Source organism: Sciurus vulgaris (assembly GCF_902686455.1).
Source record: "Sciurus vulgaris genome assembly, chromosome: 4".
Classification (NCBI taxonomy): Eukaryota; Metazoa; Chordata; class Mammalia; order Rodentia; family Sciuridae; genus Sciurus; species Sciurus vulgaris.
The window spans coordinates 57,650,255-57,668,997 of NC_136464.1; the positions used below are offsets into that span (position 1 = coordinate 57,650,255).

At 52.8% G+C, this 18,743-nt stretch overlaps 1 protein-coding gene across 1 annotated transcript; it reads left to right on the forward strand.

The window, feature by feature from the left end:
- Positions 1-5,479: 5,479 nt before the first annotated feature.
- Positions 5,480-18,743, forward strand: TACR2 (tachykinin receptor 2; the record flags this gene model as incomplete). Its single annotated transcript, XM_079138389.1, has 5 exons — positions 5,480-6,078; positions 9,666-9,860; positions 13,999-14,152; positions 15,184-15,380; positions 18,260-18,743. Exons 1-5 carry the CDS (start codon positions 5,687-5,689, stop codon positions 18,741-18,743), a joined length of 1,422 nt encoding a protein of 473 aa, XP_078994515.1. The 5' UTR covers positions 5,480-5,686.

Sequence of the window (18,743 nt, forward strand, 5' to 3'; positions counted from 1 at the left end):
AAAAAAAAAAAAACATTTATAGGACATCAAATGTCACAAATCACCCTTCTAGACACTGGGCACAACAAGACAATCTGGGCCCAGAGGAGGCCCCTTCAGTGTGACTTCAGAGGTGACTGATGGGACTGCAGAGGGAAGAGGCTGACGGGCCAATTGAAGCCACACTGGACAAAGGAACGCAATCCATGATGTGGGTCCCACCTCACCGGGGACAGTACCTGGGCAAACTCTGTCTCTCTGGGGAGCACTCACAGTTCTTCTCTACATGAAGAACCTGGTCAGGGCTCTGGGTCTTGGAATGTCATAGACCCCAAAAAATATCAAAACAAATTGAGGGAACCGCACAGGCCATGACTTTGTATTCCACAGTGTAAGGCCTTTGAGGGAAAATAAAAAGCAAAACCAAGTTAACAACTACCACCTGCCATCATCATTATTTCATGAAAGAAAGTGCATTTTAACCCAAAATACAGGAAGGACATAGCCTCAGAATGAAGTATTCTGGATTTATGAAGTTGAGTAAAAAGCTCACTACATTGTCCTTCTTATCCTCATTTTTGCCGGTGTGTCAGTCAGCATTCCATCACTGTGACAAAATACCTGAGGAAATCAACTTAAAGAGGAAAATTTTATTTTGATTCATGGTTTCAGAAGATTCAGTGCATGGTTAGCTGGTTCCATTGCTTTGGGTCTGAAGTGAGGCAGAATATCATGTGGGAAAAGCTGCTCATCTGTGTCAGCCAGGAATGAGAGAGAGAGAGAGAGAGAGAGAGAGAGAGAGAGAGAGAGAGAGAGAGAGAGAGAGTGAGAGAGAGAGAGAGAGAGAGAGAAAGAGAGATCCTTCTAGGGCATGTGCCCATTGACCCACCTCCTTCAGCTAGACCTCACCTCCCATAGTTTCCACCTCCTCCCAGTCATCCATTCAACCCTGAGCCTGTCAGTGGATTAACCCACTGATGAGATCAGAGCCTTCATGACCCAATCACTTCCCAAGAGCCCCACCTCAACACTGCTGCATCCAGGAGCAAGGCTTGGGGGACATTCCAGAGCCAAACCGTCACACCTGGTCAAGATGAAATTTATCACCACCTGGCACTACTCCATGGTCACAAGGTGACCCTCAGTGCTATCGCGTCTAGAGTCCACAATCTGCACGTGACTCACAGAAACCAGGGTGCAGAGCCATCTCCGGGCAGAGGCATATTTGGCCACTTCTAACGATGCCTCTCAGACACCGTGAGGAGCACCTGATCCGCTCTCTGGCCCGCTTTCCTCCTCCACTCGCTTTCCTCATAACTTGCATCTATTCTTACATTTTTCCCTCCAAATGCCCTGAAAAACAATCCCTTTTTGCTCTAATTTAAATATGGTTTCAGTGTGTCCTCCAAGGGTTTCTGTAATGTCAGCTTGGTCCCCAGGGTAGTGATATTGACAAGAGGTGAGACTCTCGTTTTTATATGAGACAGGGTCTCACTATGTTGCTCAGACTGGTCTCAAACTTGTGATCCTCCTGCCTCAGCCTCCTGAGTCGCTGGGATCACAGTCATGTGCCACCATGCCTGGCAAGAAGTGGTAGGACCTTTAATAAATAGGTGGGACCCCGTGGGAGCTGGTTAGGTCTTTGGCCCTTGGAAGGAACTAATGTAGTTCTCATGGGATCCTGGTTAGTTCTCAAGACTAAACAGCAAGGCGGATCCCCTCTGGCCTCTCCGGCTTCCTGTGTCACCAAGCGTTCACTGCCTCTCACATACCCTCCTGCCACCTTTCCACCCGCCGTGATCTGAGATAGGCACAAGTGCCCTCTCCAAAGCTGTCACCATGCTGCTTGGACTTCTAGCCTTTAAATCAGTGAGCTAAATAGACCTTTTTTCTTTATGCATTACCTGGCCTTGGGTGTTTTGTCATAATGGAAAACAGACTAAGACGTTCTCCTAACTCTAGTCTTCAGGCCTCTAGGTTAGAGGTCACAATAACAAATCAGCAAGGTGTCCCCAGAAGCACACACCCCTGTCCAAAAGACCGTTCAGTTGTGGGGGACATTGTGGTATTCTTCCCAGATCCCCCAGCAAACTGCTGTGTGTGTTGTTGGGGACAGTATTTAGGTGTCACCCTTTTTAGGCCTTGTCAACAGTCACACCCCTTCTTGGGGTGGCCCACATCCAGTGACCCATGTGGAAATAGAAAGCTCTGGCCACGTTTGCCCAACGGGGCAGCTCTCGAAGCTCGTTCTAGTTCTGGGCAACTAGGAGATGGTCCCAGGCTGCTGCGGGACCTGCAGCTCAGCGCCTTCCTCCGCCCAGTCTTCCTCCCTTGCCTTCCAGATGTTGATGCTGACGGGGTCTCCAAAACCAGCCTCCTGCACACTGGACTCTGAATCAGAGTCTGCGTCCTGGAAGTGCCCAGCCTGCACCATCAGCCTCAGTCCTGGTCAGTCCATGGGCCAGAGTTGGTGGGCAGAGAGCTTTGGGAGAGCCCATAGCAGCCTTTCAAGCCTAAATCTCTAGCCTTGGGGCTCCTTTCCCTCCACGTCCCCGGGGTTGGGACTTGCTCTACACAAACCTCCATGGCGCATCAATAAGATAAAGGAACTTGGAAGATTTTCTTCTCTTTTAACAAGGACTGGTCTTCAAGACCATTTTCCAACTGTAGACTCAGAAGGCCAGCACTGAGCCAGGCATGGTGGCGCACACCTTTGATCCCAGCTGCTCGGGAGGCTGAGGCAGGAGGATCACAAGTTCAAAGCCAGCCTCAGCAACTTATCAAGACCCTAAGCAACTCAGTGAGACCCTGTCTCTAAATAAAATATCAAAAAGGGATGGGGGTGTGGCTCAGTGGTTAAACACCCCTGGGTTCAATCCCTGCTACCAAAAACAAAACAAAAAACCCGAAGACCAGCACAAGCAGCTTTCTGCCCAGCAACCCCATTTGCCCTGGGCAGCCCCACCGCTCATTCCCAAGGCTCCAAGTCCTGTAGCACATAGTTGGGAGATTGCAAGAGCCTATGATTTAAGGGGGAAATAAAAACTCAGATTTAGTAGCTCCAAAATATAATCCCTGTTACATACACAGCAGAGATGGCGGGATGTTGGGGCGGGGTGTTCTATTCTGGGCTCTGTGACTTGTGACATGCTCACAGGCAACCCAGCCCTGCACTGTTTGCACTCGAAGCTCAACCTTTCTGGCTGCCTGAGAGCAGGAGGCCAGGACGGCAGAGAGGGTTGTCCTGTGAGTACATCCTTATTTCCATACATACCGCCCTCTAGGATGCAGGCCAAGTGAACTCGAGACAGAAACAAGCCCCAGAGTGGATGGGATATGGCTGCTGCTTCCACCAAGAGATAAAAGGCAGAGACCCTTCAGCAAGGGACCAAAGACCCAATAATTGAAGGTGGCCAGCTCCAGGGAGGGAACAGGCCACTGCCCATGATCCAGCCAGTTCTGCCTGGAGCTGGCTCTGGGAAGGCAAGAGCCCCAGAACCCTCCAGCCCACTCCCACAGAGAGGAGCAGGGACCAGGAAGCCCCCTCGACCCCAAGGACAAGGACTGAATCCCCCTAGACCCAGGGCATGCTTACACATCAGCACAGCAAGGACACCAAACCATAGGTATGATTTTAGGGTTGTCTGTTGATAAATTTACCCAGAAGTTCACAAGCAAAAAAATCTAGGAAGAATCTCTTTCCGTTTCAGCAGAGGTTTACGTTTTGGATGTAAGGCTTAGCATTGCTGTTAGGTTGGATTCCAAGGGCATGGTGATCTTTGAACACGAGATCTTGAAAGGTCCTTCCCAGCTCAACCAGGGAGGCAGGAGGTCATGGGTGTGGAAAACATCACAGCAGGAGAAGCAGGGAAGGGGTGATTAGGGGGAGAGGGACACACAGATCATGAGAAATCCAGGCTGTGCCAGGCAGAGCCCTGGAGCCCAAGGAAGATGTTCCGAGGTGCTTTAATGAGGGCCACGTCCCGCCCTTCAGAGCCATACCCGACTGCTGTGCACGGGGGCTGAGTGTGTATGAATTCACGCACCTCAGTCACACACACGCACAGTCACTTAGAAACATCACCGCTTCGCTCAATGCCCAGGACACCCGAACAGCAACTGGGAGCAGATGGCTTGGGCGAGCCCACAGCAGCCTCTCGGGCTCCCAGAGGCAGCGCGCCCTGTCTTTGAGACAGCGGTTCTCCAAGTGAGGTCCCTGGACCAGCAGCATCTACATTCCTGGGGTCTTTTGGAAATACTCCAGGTTGGGTTTTCTTCCTCCTGCAGAGGCCTGAGCTGCTTGGGGGACTTCCTGCGAGGTCACAAATCTGTGTTGTGCTTTTTAATGTGCCATCTCCTGTGCTAAGGAGACTTCATACACAAAGTCTCACTCGAAATTCACAAAGATGAGGTGCACACCTTTTTTCCCCTATATTTTTCAGATGGCATAGCTAGTCCCCCTATTGTCCCCCGCAGAGCTGCAGCTACCCCCAGCTGCCTGGGCGATCTTCACCAGCAGCCTCTCAAGATCAACTTTAGCTGTTTTACTATGGAGGTTCCCTGAAGATTTCATGTGGGAATTTTCTTTTCCTCCAGTTAAAAATTAAGTTAGAGCACGATTCATCTAAGCCCAACTTTGACTCTACACCCAGGGAAGCCAAGGCTGGAGGTGAGCAGGATGGGCTGAGGTCCCCCAGCAAGTCAGGAGCAGAGCCAGGGACTTGGAACCCAGCCCTCTGGGCTGCTGGTACAGTGTAGAGTCCCTCGGCACCTGACAGCACCCACCACCCAAGCACCCTGACACCCCCTGGGTATTTCTGATCATCCCACTAAGACTTCCTTTTTAGAAAGATTAAGAGATTTGCCCAGAGTTGCAGAACCAGGCTCAGATTGACTCTGGCTCCCAAATATGTACTCCAATCATTTTCTAGACGCAGCTCCCGTCCCAGGCTGAGTGTAAACACCTCTGAGGACTGTGCCCTTCATGCCAGCCCCTCCCGGGCTGCGCCTGTTTCCCTAGGCCTCCCGCCCTGCCTTGCAGGCAGTCTTAAATCTTTCAAGAGACACGGCCCCGCCATCCAAGTAGGGGGTAGGATGAAGGCAGGAGAAAAAGCCCCACCTCACAAGCAGACAGTGCCTCTGCCAAGGCCCCGGGAAGAGCAGCTGGGGAGCCGCAGCCATGCACTGTCAGCTGGTGGGTCCCCACCCGCCTGCACCCCAAGGCCTGGAGAGATGACCTGCTGTACCATGGCTGTGGATCCACAGACCCCTGTCCATGCCTCTCATCTGGAACGTTTCCTGAAGAGCATTAGGAGAGACCTGGATTCAAGTTCTGGCTTATCACCTCGGTGGTCACATCCTCCCGTGGACTCAGTCTTTCAGTGAAGAGTTGACCTGAGGATGATTTATGAGGATGTCTCTTGCTCTGGCACCAGGATTTAAATTCTAGATGTCCAGGAGACTAGAGAGGTCTGGCCTGGATGCAGGAATCTGACATGATAATAGCTTGGCCGGGCGTTCTGCTCAGCCTAACTCATCTTCGCGATGTAGGCGTGGCCCGCCAGCTGGTGTGGCTCTCTTGGCATCTGGTCCTCTCTCCGCCCCTCTTTGCCCCCATATAGCTACACACCAAAGAGGATTTCTCTTCCGTAGCAAATCCGGGAAGAGGTGTGAGGCCAGGCCCCTTGTCCCAGACCCAGACACGGCCATGGGGGCCTGCGCCCTTCTGACAGATGCCAACATCTCATCTGGCCTTGAGAGCAACACCACGGACATCACAGCCTTCTCCATGCCGGGCTGGCAGCTGTCACTGTGGGCCACAGCCTACCTGGCCCTGGTGCTGGTGGCTGTGACGGGCAACACCACGGTCGTCTGGATCATCCTTGCCCATCCCAGGATGCGCACGGTCACCAACTACTTCATTGTCAACCTGGCCCTGGCTGACCTGTGCATGGCCGCCTTCAACACGCCCTTCAATTTTGTCTACGCCAGCCACAACGTCTGGTACTTCGGCCGTGTCTTCTGCCACTTCCAGAACCTCTTCCCCATCACAGCCATGTTTGTCAGCATCTACTCCATGACAGCCATCGCTGCTGACAGGCAAGAGGGTGACCGGGAAGGCAGGGAGGGTGTCTCACTTTGCTGGGGCTCAGATCCAGTGGCTCCTGGTCCCACAGCAGGTTAGGGGAGAACACAAGGAACTGTCTCACAAACCTGTGGTGACTCAGAGCTACGGATCCGGGAGACAGGGGAACTGTGGGACCCAAGCAGGTAGAGTTGAGGTTAGACTCAGGAAGCACTGTGCTCGAGGTGGCTGTTCAAGGAACCTTTGGACTGCTCTTCACTGGAGCTGATCTTTGCTCTGGTGTCTTTGCATCACCACAAGAAAATTGTTCACTTCGTTTTCCTGTTTCAGGTAGTGACCTAAGGAAGGTTGTTTTCCTGTTGCTGCTCTCGAGGGCTGCAGGCTATGACTTTCTGAGGAGGGGCTGGGGCAGGGGTGGAGGAGTTGGTGCTGACATTGTCTGGTGTTCTTTGAAAGCTGGGGCCGGCAGGGTTCCTTGGGATGGGGTGGAGGACTTAGGTGCCTGGAGGAGTGTGGTGAGGAAGGAAGGCCACCAGGAAAGACGCAGGAGTGTGGGGGAGCAGGACGGGGGCCGGGACCCCCAGAGACACAGAGACCTCATCAGGATGGCTCGCAGGGTGTTAGTTTCCCCACTAACCCCACCCCAGCTTCCCCAGCAGCCACTGGTGGCTCAGCTGTAGCTGTTTTACTATGGGAAATAGAAAGACATTTGGGAAGTTTTGTTTCCTCTAGTTAAAAATGAAAGGTTTGAGCACGATTCATCTAAGCCTAACTTCTAACTCTACACCTGGAGAAACCAAGGCTGGAGGTGTGTGGGATGGCTGAGGTCTGCCAGCAAGTCACCAGCAGAGCCAGCGGCATGGAACCCAACCCTCTGGGCTGCTGGTGCAGGGCAGAGTCCTGACAGCACCCACCACCCAAGCACCCTGACACCCCCCGGGTATCTCTGAGTGCCTCCAAGGCACGAGGGTGGGGGAGGGGCGCACACACTGGTGGAAAAAGAAAACTTCCAAACTCCTGGCTTCCCAGAGCTTCCATTTTAAAGGATGAAGATGGGTTGAAAAGGTCTGGGTGGGAGCCAGGAGGCCAGACAGGAAACCGTTGAATACTAATCCAGGCGAGAGACGGGGACACTCAGATCAGTTGACCACAGTGGAAACGCCTTCATTCATTTCTCTGTTTCTCCATTTATTTAGCAAATATATACCAAGTGCTTCCTGAGTACAGATATTATTCTGGGCATTTGGGAGAAGAAGAAAAGTAAAATAGGTAAATGTGTCTGTCCTGGCAAGAATTTGAATCATAAGCACATGAATCAATAAATTCTATGTTGTATTTTGAAGTCATGAAGGCTATCAAAAAATATCAGCGATTGGAAAGGCGAGGCAAGGTGGGGGGTGTGGGTGGGGGCAGGTTGCCATGTTAGACGGGCATCAGGAGGGGCTTCGTTGGAGGGTGGGACCTGAGCTGTGAGCAGGAGGGGAGGGGGGACGAACTCTGGGTGATGAATGTTCCAGGCAGAAGACCAGATGGAATGCTCGCTGGGCAGGGTCAGCGGTCACATAAGGCCCAAGACACCAAGGTGGGAGCCTCCCTGCTCCGCAGGGGCTTCGTAAAATCTGAGGCCACACCTGCTGTTGTCCTTGCCTTGTCCCAGGCTTGGATTCATGCAGGGCAGAAAGATCCAGAGGTCACCAGGTACCAAGGTCATTTCTGGTCAAAGTAAAGGAAATAAGTAAATAGGAATAATCACATGCTCAAAGTCCGAGCTCCTGTAAGAGTCAGAGGAGGAGGTCAGTGTCGCAGGACAAGAAGGCAGGACACTGACCATCACCTGTCCAAGAGAACCTAACCTGTGACTGCAGACCATGGGCAGAAACCACAAGGTTCGTGAACTTGTGTGGCGACAAAAATGTCACAGTTACAAACGTAGGCAGCAAGCACAGTTTGTGGGGACTCCAGCAGTGCCTGGGGCTTTGTCACCAATAGAAATCATAGGTACTTGTGGGCTGGGGGTGCAGCTCAGTGGTACAGCACTTGCCTAGCATGGGCAAGGCCCTGGGTTTGATCCCCATAACTACAGAGAGAGAGAGAGAGAGAGAGAGAGAGAGAGAGAGAGAGAGAGAGAGAGAGAGAGAGAGAGAATGAAATCATAAATACTTGTGTTGTTACAAAAATCACTACACAAAATGACCATAGGTTCCAGATCTGCTGCTAGATCTTGTTGTTTAGAGGGTTAAGAAGTACATCTATTACAATGTCCCAAAATTATTTTATATTTGATAACTGCACTTCAGTATGACTGATGCTTTTTGTAATCTGGAGTATTATAATTTATTCATATAAAAATCTTATTCTAGCCAGGTGCAGTGGCACACACCTGTAATCCCAGCAATTTGGGGGCTGAGGCAGGAGGATCGTAAGTCTGAGGACATCCTCAACAACTTAGCAAGACCCTGTCTCAACATGTAAAAAAATAAAAACATTTGAAAAACGGGGACATGGCTCAGTGGTTAAGTACCCCTGTGTTCAATCTCCAGTAACCCCCACCAAAAAAAAAATTTTTATTCTAAGGAGGAGTCCATGGGCTTCACTGGACAGCAACAGGCCCATGACACAAAGAAATCCGCTGATCGAGTCTCACCCCCTCCTTCTAGTGAGGAGGAAACCAAGGCCCAGGTCACACTGCAGGTTGGGGGCTCAAGGGGGAACGCCATGTCCGTGGTGGATGGTGCCCTTTGGACCCTTGGACCTTGAAGAGGCAAGCAGCTCACCTTCCGCAGTCAGGGCTCTAGACCCATGTGGCTGCTGCCCACCAGGCCCCAGGACCCGCCTACAGTGGTTGCACGTGTCCTGGGAACAGGGGACTACACAACCCAGGAGCACACAGCTCGACAACCAGGGCTGAAATTCAGCTCTGCCTCTCCCAAGCTGGCTGTCTGTCACTTCTCCAAGCTGGTCACGTAATGTGGAAATAGAATAATTGCTGCCTAAGACCACTGGGCAGCGGGCCCTGCACCCCACCAGGCACAGGGCTGCCAAGCAGCAGCACCAATTCCCCCAGTCCCCCAGAGAGAGACAGGAGTTGAGCTGAACCTGCTGCCAGCCAACTTCACCCAGCAGGTGCGCAGGTGTTGAAGAACACAGAGGAAGGAGGAGTGCAGACCCAGATGGGACAGAAGCCCCAGAGAGGACCCCACAGGACTATTTCATGACCAGAGTGAGCCTGGAAGGCTCGGGAGGCAGTGAGAGGAGGCTGGACAGCGTGTTGGCCTTGTGCAGAGGCCTGGAGTGCCAAGTTTTAAGGTTCAGGCCTGTGCTGCCCAACGTATAGCTATTGAAGTTTAAATTAAAATCTAAAGATCAGTTCCCCCGATGCCTTGGCCATGCCTACAGTACTCCTCGCTGCGTGGTCAGTGGTTACGGAGCAGGGTGATATAGTGTAGGACATCTCCAGGTGACTGTGAGAGTCTCCAGCTCCGCTCTGCAGAACTGGCACGACTCCAACACCTGCAGCAGCGTGCGGACCTGGGTAGGGGCGCCAAGAAGGGGACAGGTGTGACAGGAGGGTGCTCACCTCTCACCTGTGCTCTGCCCACAGGTACATGGCCATCGTCCATCCCTTCCGGCCACGGCTCTCGGCCCCCAGCACCAAGGCAGTTATCGCGGGCATCTGGCTGGTGGCCCTAGCCCTTGCCTTCCCCCAGTGCTTCTACTCCGCCATCACTGTGGACGAGGGCGCCACCAAGTGCGTGGTGGCCTGGCCCGAAGACAGCAGGGGCAAGTCACTCCTCCAGTAAGGCGTCCCAGGGTGAGGGGAGAGGGGCACAGGGCATGTGCTCATGTGTGCATTCACGTCCGTGTAGCGTGTGCTTGTGAGTGTGCACGTGACTCTGTGAGTCCAAAAGGGATTATGTGAGCACATTTATACCAAGGATCCACAGCAGTGGGTTCACGCCCCTGTAAACCCAGCCTAAGGTGAAGATATCTTAAGTAGAAAATGCATAATTCGCCTAACCTCCTGCACATCCTAACACGGCACCTTGTAGAGTGGCCCTTGTCACCCCTCATCATCATAGAACTGAGAGCTGTGTCTTGCTGCTGCTATCCAGGGTTCTGAGATCATGTCACATGTCACTAGCCCAGGAAAATATCCGAGTCAAACTTCATCGTTTGGTTTCTACCAAATGCCTATCACTTTTGCATCGTCATAAAGTAAAAAATATCATTTAATCAAAACCCAAGTCGGAGTCGGGTGGAGTGGCACATGCCTGTAATCCCAGCGACTTGGAAGCCTGAGGCAGGAGGATCGCAAGCTCAAGCCAGTCTCAGCAAGGGCGAGGCGCAAAGGCTAAGCAACTCAGTGAGATGCTGTCTCTAAGTAAAATACAAAATAGGGCTGGGGATGTGGCTCAGTGGTGGAGTGCCCCTGAGTTCAATCCTCAGTACCCCCTCCACAAAACAAAAACAAAAACAAAAACCAAGCTGAGTGCCCTCTGTACTAAAAGTATCATTAACTGCCAGGCTTGTTCTCAGCACTTAATTTTATTTATATTTTATTTTTTGCCATATTGCCACCTGAACCTAGGGGGCGCTTTACCATTGAACTACATCCCCAGTCTTTGTTTTGAGTCTCTCAGTTGCCCAGGCTGGCCTCAAACTTGCAATCCTCCTTCCTCAGCCTCCTGTGGCTGTGATTACAGGTGTGCCACCACATCCAGTCTGTTCTGAGTGCTTTACACATATTTACTCACTTAATTCTTTACTATTATAATAATTAGGATAATAATAGCATGTATTATTAAATAGAAAAATATTAGAATAATATTAGAATGTATTATTATTGTTCCATGTGGGGGGTGAAGAAACTGAGGCACTGAAAAACTAAATAGCATCTCCAAGACCACACGACTAGCATGTAGTGAGACAGGGTCTCAACAAGGCCACTCTGCTGCCTAGAAAGATCTGTGTCCTGAAGTAAGGACCATGTATGTATGCATGTGGCATGTGTGGTTCTACAGGTCAGGTGTTTTTAGGGTGCCTGGGGCCTGCCTCCTGCTGAGGTGGGCACCCTGGGCTGAGGGGTGGGGGTAGGGAACGCAAGCATGACCCAGCTGCTGCATGGCCCTGGCTAAGTCCTTTGCCAAATCTGAGCCTGTTTTCCACAGTTCACACGATGTGGCTTTGTGATCCCCAAGTTAGTAGAGGAGGAGTCGATGGAGACTTTGGAGTTTGAAGCCAGGCCTGTGTCGTAACTTATTCCCCTCATGGCTAGAGGACTCGTAGTCACTTAACCTCTGTGAGCCTTTGGCTCCATCTCTCTAAAAGGGGGATTAGTAATAATGAGATCGTTTACTTGAAGCCCCTAGCCCTGTGCCTGGCACAGAGCTGATGCCAGAATGTGGTGGTTTAAAGATGCGACCAACAAAAGCAAACCCGGAGGTGGCATGTCCAGTCCAGCGAAGTCCCAGCTGCCCCAGGCTGGCAGATGGGCACACTTTTAGTGGATGGCTTCCAGGTAACCATGGCAACACAGGTCCCAGTCTCCTTTGACACTCCTCCTGCACTACCCACCTCTACCTGGGCCCCATATGTCCTGAGCATGTGCCAGGAGAGGGGCATTCCATGCCACAGAAGACACCATCCCAACGAGAGGATTGCTACTGGGGACTGGTGGTCTTGAGACCAGGGTCTCTCTGCCTCCACCTTCCTGCACCCCACTCTCACTGAGGGTTGCGTCCATGGAGGGGAAGGAGAGCAGTGGAGAGCAGAATGTTTGGGAACTGGCCACTGGGGGGCAGTGTTTCTCCACCTTAATAGGGACTTTCACCTGGAAAGGGGAGCCCAGTAAGAACCAGCCCTCTGCTGGGGGGCGGGGGAGGTGAATTCCAGTCTTGATGTGGGCAACAGGGAAAGGCAAGAAGGCAGGGGTGGAATGGGAAGGCTTTACTTTGGGGTTGTGTGGAATTTTGATGGAATTTGGAGGAAGCCTGATTCTGTGTGAGAGTAAGTGTTGGGGGGTGGGAAAACCTCCAATTTAGAGACTGAGATGGGGGTCCCATCCTCACAGGCTGACACCTGGGTGTGTGTAGGAGTCAGATGAAGTACTGATGCCCCCTCTGGGAAAAAACACATTTACCCTTAAAATTAAGATACAAGAAGGACAGTCAGCCTCTGTGGGGAGCGGGGGCCTCCCTGATTTGGGCACATTCTATAAGGTGTTCCAAAGCCCCTCAGTGCTCCCTTCTGTGTGGGAGCCCAGCCCAGGGGCTGTACTATGTCCCTGGAAAAGAATAAAACGTTGCTCACACATGAGAAGGACAGAGCGTACCTGCTCATTTGACAGATGAGGAAACTGAAGCTGAGGGAGAAACCTGGCTTGCCAAGATCACGCTTTCACTTAGGGTCCCATTCTGACTCCCACAGCCTCAGGGAAAGAGAGAGGGTTTGGATCTTAAGTCTGTAGAGCTGATTCCTTTGAAACAGACTTCTGCGCCTCTCTGAGGCCGTTTTCCCATCTGGCCACCAAGGCAGGTGGCCCTGTTGATCCTCAGGGTCTTTCTAGCGTAGGCTCTCTGGGTGACAGGAACCTGGCACTAGCTCCTTCCCGTCTCCTACCTGCTCAGTGATGGGACTCTACATGCAAGTCCTACAAGGGGATCGGGGCCTCTGGGTGCCCCCATACCTTTTGTGATTAGCATGCTTGCCAAAAGAAAGCAAGTGAAATTCTAAACGCAATGCTTTAGAAGAGATTTGTCAGAGTCACCTTCTCCATCCCTCGGGCCGGTGGTGCCTCCTGCAAGGCTGGCATATGCTGGGTGGAGAAGGGGCTTGGGAACCCCTCAGCTTTTCTAGTAAGAAAGTGAAAATCCACATGGCAGGACTGGGGGTCTCAGGCCCATTCATGGGGTGCTCCAAGGAGCCCCTCTGCAGCCCTGCCTGGGAGGCAGTCCTCAGCCTGCGGCATCAGCAGAAACCAGAGCCGGGGAGGCACAACTCCTGTACACTGTCTTTCCAACAGGAAATGAAAGTCAACACGACCCGGGTGTCCTCCCTGGGGCCTGGGTAGGTAGCCCTGCAATGGTGGTCTGGGTCGCTTGCTCCAAGGTGGGCACAGAAGTGTGTGCTGGCACAAGCAATGTGCCTAACCAAAGCTGATGGGTGGGAAACAGACAGTGCAATGGTGTGTGCCTTGATTGGGATGTGGGGACAGGATGGCACCTAGCTAACGCCAGCAGTTCTCTCTACACCCAGTCATAGTGTATATACATAGTCGAGCTAATAATTTGGGCATGCATGTGGACATTCAAATACCTATGCGTGCACTTCAGGAATACCAAATTGGGGTTTTTTGTTTTGTTTTGTTTGTTTTGTTTTGTTTTGTTGGTGCTGGGGATTGAACCCAGGGGTGCTTAACCACTGAGCCACATCCCCAACCTTTTTTTGATATTTTATTTAGAGACAGGGTCTCACTGAGTTGCTTAGGGCCTCGCTAAGTTGCCTCCATCTTGTGATCCTCCTGCCTCAGCCTCCCAAGCGGCCAGGATTACAGGCGTGTGTCATGGCACCAGGCCCAAATTGTCAATCGTGATGGGAGTGAGACAAGGAATTTTGCTTTCTCCTTCCTGCTTAATGGTGCTTTACATTTTAAGCAAATTGTTAACTTTTTTGTTCCTATTTTTTTTTTTTTTTTATGTTCTTGTATGTCACATGAAGTTTGTGGGGCTAATGCTGGTGACCCTTTTGCAGGGAAGCCCTCTCCTGGCACAGGTGCTAGCCAATGTTGCATTTATTTTTCTTTATATCAAACCAACCACAAGATGATTCAGGGTAGGACTGCAGGGCAAAGGCCACAGGGTCCCCAGAATGAGCACAAGTAGACACCAGCGTCGCTGCGGGCCACCGACAGTCCAAACTCCTGGCTCTCCCTCCAGGTACCACCTGGTGGTGATCGCCCTCATCTACCTCCTGCCCCTCCTGGTGATGTTCATCACCTACAGCATCATTGGCCTCACACTCTGGAGGCACGCTCTCCCAAGACACCAGGTCCACGGTGCCAACCTGCGCCACCTGCAGGCCAAGAAGAAGGTAGGCGCCAGGAGCAGGACGGGCCGGCGGGTGGGGCACCCACCTAGAGCAGTTGCCCTTGCAATTCAGAGAACCCTCAGAACCAGCCAACAAGACATAGGAACTTGCCCTTATGCCAATTCTGGGGAGGGAAAGGGAATCCTTGCTCCCCAGCAGGTGGATTGGCCTTTGGTCTCTGGGCAAATATAAACTTGAGAGAACTTGCTGGAATGTCAGAGGAATCTGGAAATCCTAAAGCCCCATGGAATTTCAGATACCTCCAAGACTCTTAAAATAACAGAATCTTAACATGTTAGAATTTTGAATAATTGGAATGTTGAATTGCAAATGAGCCCTAGAAGCACACGTGGAGGCACTGTAGATTCTCAGAGGACCCTCAAAGGCTACAACTGCTGACCTCAGAGGTCTAGAGATGAGACTGCAGTCTGGCTTCTTCAAGTTTGTCTCTGTTAGAGACCTGCCAGCACACCCCTTCTCCCACCACCCATGGGGTGCCATCCGTCTGCCATCCCTGGCTGGCTTGCATCCCTCTTGGGCAGTGCAGGGGTGTGCCTGTAGAGGCCAGCGGTTGGGGGTTGGGGTCAGGGACCTGGTCCCCAGGCAGAGGTGGGGGTCCTTGGTTGGAGCTCACTGGCAGACACAAATCCCAGGGAGGCTGTAGCCTGGGACCCCAGAGCTGGTACAGGCCCCCCTGCCTCAGGTGCGCTTAGGAGGGAGAGCACCTCCTCTCCAAGCAGAGGGCCTGCTCTGAGGAAAGGGAGGTCATTGAGGCCATTGGGCTGGCTTCTAGGAGTGAGGCTTTCAAGGTAGGACAGCCATTGGGCAGAGGGGCCAACCTGAGTAAAGACCCTGAGGAGGGGGATTCAGGAGATCTGGGCAGCAGACGCTCCAGGGGACAGAGGCAGAAGAGGTAGGTAGGGTCTCATGGTGGAGGGCCTCCCAGGCTCTGTGAGGGGCGCCCCATACCTGCCCTGGGAGGGTTAGGGCTTGGGACTCGGGCTGAGGAGTGACCTGAAGCTCTCCTGGACCAGTTTGTGAAGACCATGGTGCTGGTGGTGGTGGCATTTGCCGTCTGCTGGCTGCCCTACCACCTCTACTTCATCCTGGGCAGCCTCCAGGAGGACATCTACTGCCACAAGTTCATCCAGCAGGTCTACCTGGCGCTCTTCTGGCTGGCCATGAGCTCCACCATGTACAATCCCATCATCTACTGCAGCCTCAACCACAGGTGAGCTCCGCAGGACCGCAGCCCTTCCGCTCCCAGGTCAGGGACAGCCCCTTGGGCTCCCCTGCATGGGTGAACCTCCACCTTGTTCCTGCCGGAGACCCTCCCCTCCCACCCAGGTGGGATGTCATCCTCCAGGTCAGCCCTAGCTGAGTCCCACCTCCTCCCCAGAGCCTGGCCCCCTCACCCAGGCCTGAGCGCCCATTGTCTCTCTGCGGCGTCTTCTGGGGTCTACGTCTGGGACAAGGAGAAGCCAAAAAGCGGGGCCAGAGAGATGTCAGGAAAGGCAGGACAGAGACGGGGAAGAAGAAAGAGGCCGGTCGAGGAGGGAGGGCTGACATCCGTTCTGATATTTTTAAGAGTTTCCTCCGGAGGACTTGACCTGGAGCCAGGTGAGCAGAACCTACCTGGCATATGAAGCACTTGAGAGGAGGCTGGGGGCCGGGATGGGGGAAGGCTGCCCCCCAGGGAGATCACAGTGGGCTCCCCTCCTCCAGAGACCCTCAGGGAAGGGGGCCCAGGATCCCACTCTGGACTAGCCACTGTCTGGGTCTCCCAGACCTTTGCTTCTGGGGAAGAGGAGTCTGAGAGGGGCCATACTTGCTCTGGGCCCCCTGGAGAGGTGGGAGGTGCGGGCCAGGCAGGAAGTGCTGTTGGCAGAGCAGGCTTCTGACTTTCAGCCTGGGAAACCCCTGGAGCGGGACAGGTAAGAGGAGAAAAGAGGCCTTACTCTCTTGGCCTCAGTAAGATTGAGGTTGTCTCTGAGCCTCTTTGGTCATGTCTTTTATCACCTCCCTGCCCAAGTGTCCAGGCTAGTGCCCATTAGGGTCTCTCATGCTCAGATGTCCCACCCCGCTGGGGTAGGCCAGAAGGAAATGGAGTGTTTACTGGGTGCCCAAACCCTCTAGCTCTGAGAGGTAGATAATAGGAGAGAGGTAGACACTACCCCCATTACACAGATGAGGAAACTGAGCCCGTGAAAGGAAGGCTCTCCTCAACCCCCACAATAACAATGGAGTCAGGACTCTGCTCCAAGACCTGTTCTCTTGTCCCCCATCACACAATTCTCTTTCAAGAGACTGATGGGAATGAGAACTTGAAGACAGGAATTGTCACATGATAGAGGGACTACCAGCACACCGTGTCTGTGTGTTGGTCACTGTCCTGCTCCCCAGCCACACAGTCTCCTGGACTCTGAGCAACACCCCAGGGCTCTGCAGGTTCCTGGAGTCCCTCTGAATCATGCAGAGATATGTGAGCACCAGCTTCCACGCAGGCCTGGTGCTCCGGGGAGACTCTCCATTCCTTCAGATAATGCTCACCAAGGGGCGACAGAGGCCTGGCACTGTGCCAGGCCCTGGGACCCACCAGTGAATGAAAACAAAGATCGTTTCCTCGGGGAGCTGACAGTCTAGTGGGGTGAGACAGACTAGAAATAAGGATAATGAGTGAGTGAGTCACAGTGTGACAGGAGACAGTGCTGTGGAGTATGCTGGGGGGGAGGCGGAGGGCACATGTGCGCAAGGACTCAGGAAGTAGGCCCAGGGTGCCATTCTGCATCTGGCAAAGGATTGAAGGGTGGAGTCAGCCCTGCAGACTGGGCAAGCATTCCAGGCAGAAGGAACAGCTGAAGGACAGCCTTGGGGTCAAGGTCAGGACTTGGACTCTAAAGTGGGGGGCCTCAGGGCTCTGGGCAGGGGAGACACATGCTCTGACCTTTCTGAAGAACCAGTCCAGCAGCGGCAATGAAACCAGGCCAAAGGGGAAGGGGCGGGGAGGTGGCTTCAGGGAGGCTCTGGCAGTAATCCAGGCTAAAGGTGGTTTCAACGGGGGTGAGACATGGTTGGGGTCCAGAGGTTGCCAATGGAATTTGATGGACCGGAGGTCACCTGTGAGAAGAAGTCAAGGATGACTCTCAACAAGTCCTTGGCCTGGGCGGTCAGAAGGATAGAGCTGAGCTGGGCCAGATTGGGGTGGGGGAGAGCGGGGAGCTGGCTTGGGCATGCTGGGTGTGGGTGTGAGTTAGAGGCGGCGAGGCTGCGAGAAGAGGACCCCAAGCAAGGCAGGCTCTTCCGAAACAGGAACCCCACAGAAGAGACGGTGCAGCTCATGCTCCCTGGCACAGCCCAACAGGGTTCCATTGACTTCTGGCCCACTCTGAGCAGCGTGTTCTTTCTGCCAACTCATTGCTTCCTCTGAACTCCAGTTTAAGCTTGCAACCTCAGTGCTGCTGGGGGGACAGTTATTTCTTAAGCATATGGACCCAAACTTGGCACCTGTGAATTTTCCTTGATAGAAAGCCATCAGGAGAATCCCTATTCCACCAGCCTTGCCAGAACCTCAAGTTTTTAAACCCTTTGAATGCTATTTAAGCTAGTTACAAGACAAATAAGAACATCCGCTGTGCCCTTGAAATACTTGGTTTCTTCTCGTTTGTAATAACACATGGTCTAAGTCAGCTTAACCACCCGCTTCAGTCACTAGATTAAACTCCAGAATACTTCTCGCTGTTTCCTAAAATCAAATCCATTGAAGAATGCGTCTCTTGCTGGGCATTGGTACTGCATGCCTATAATCCCAGCAACTAGGGAGACTGAGGCAGGAGGACTGCAAGTGCAAGGCTAGTCTGGGAAACTTTAGCCAGACCTGTCTCAAAATAAAGTGTAAAAAGAGCTGGAGTATAGCTCAGCGGTAAGGTGTCCCTGGGTTCAATCCCTAGTGTCTGGGAAAAAAAAAAAAAAAAGAAAGTAACTCTCCAGAACCCCCTGAGCAATGGGAATGGGGGCTATTCTGGAGGGGAGATAGTCACCTGGGCCTGGGAGAAGTCACACGAAGCTCTCGTACCCCTAACTCCCTTGCTCAAATTGATCCTCCATCCCCAGGTTTCGCTCTGGATTCCGCCTTGCTTTCCGGTGCTGCCCGTGGGTCACTCCAACTGAGGAAGATAAATTGGAGCTGACTCCCACTCCGTCCCTCTCCATGAGGGTCAACAGGTGTCATACGAAAGAGATTTTGTTCACGGCTGGGGACATGGCCACTTCCGAGGTTACCAATGGGAAGGCTGGGGTGTCCCCGAGGGGAAGCCTGCTGAACTCTGAGGCGTTGTGCCTGGATCCAGGGCCAGGCTTCACACCCTTGGAGAAGCAGCCGATCGAGAAGACCAGATCTGAAAGCTGGACTCCTGCCCCAGCCTTCCACACACCAGTGGAAGGACCAGATGGCGCCAGGAGCGAGCAGAGGACGCAGTCACCTATCTCAGAGCACTCCAGGGGTCCAGAAAGGGTACCTGAAGACAGCGTGAGCCCCCACATAACTAATCCAGGAGCTGCAAGCCCAAATGTCTTTCGGGGCATACTACATAATTAG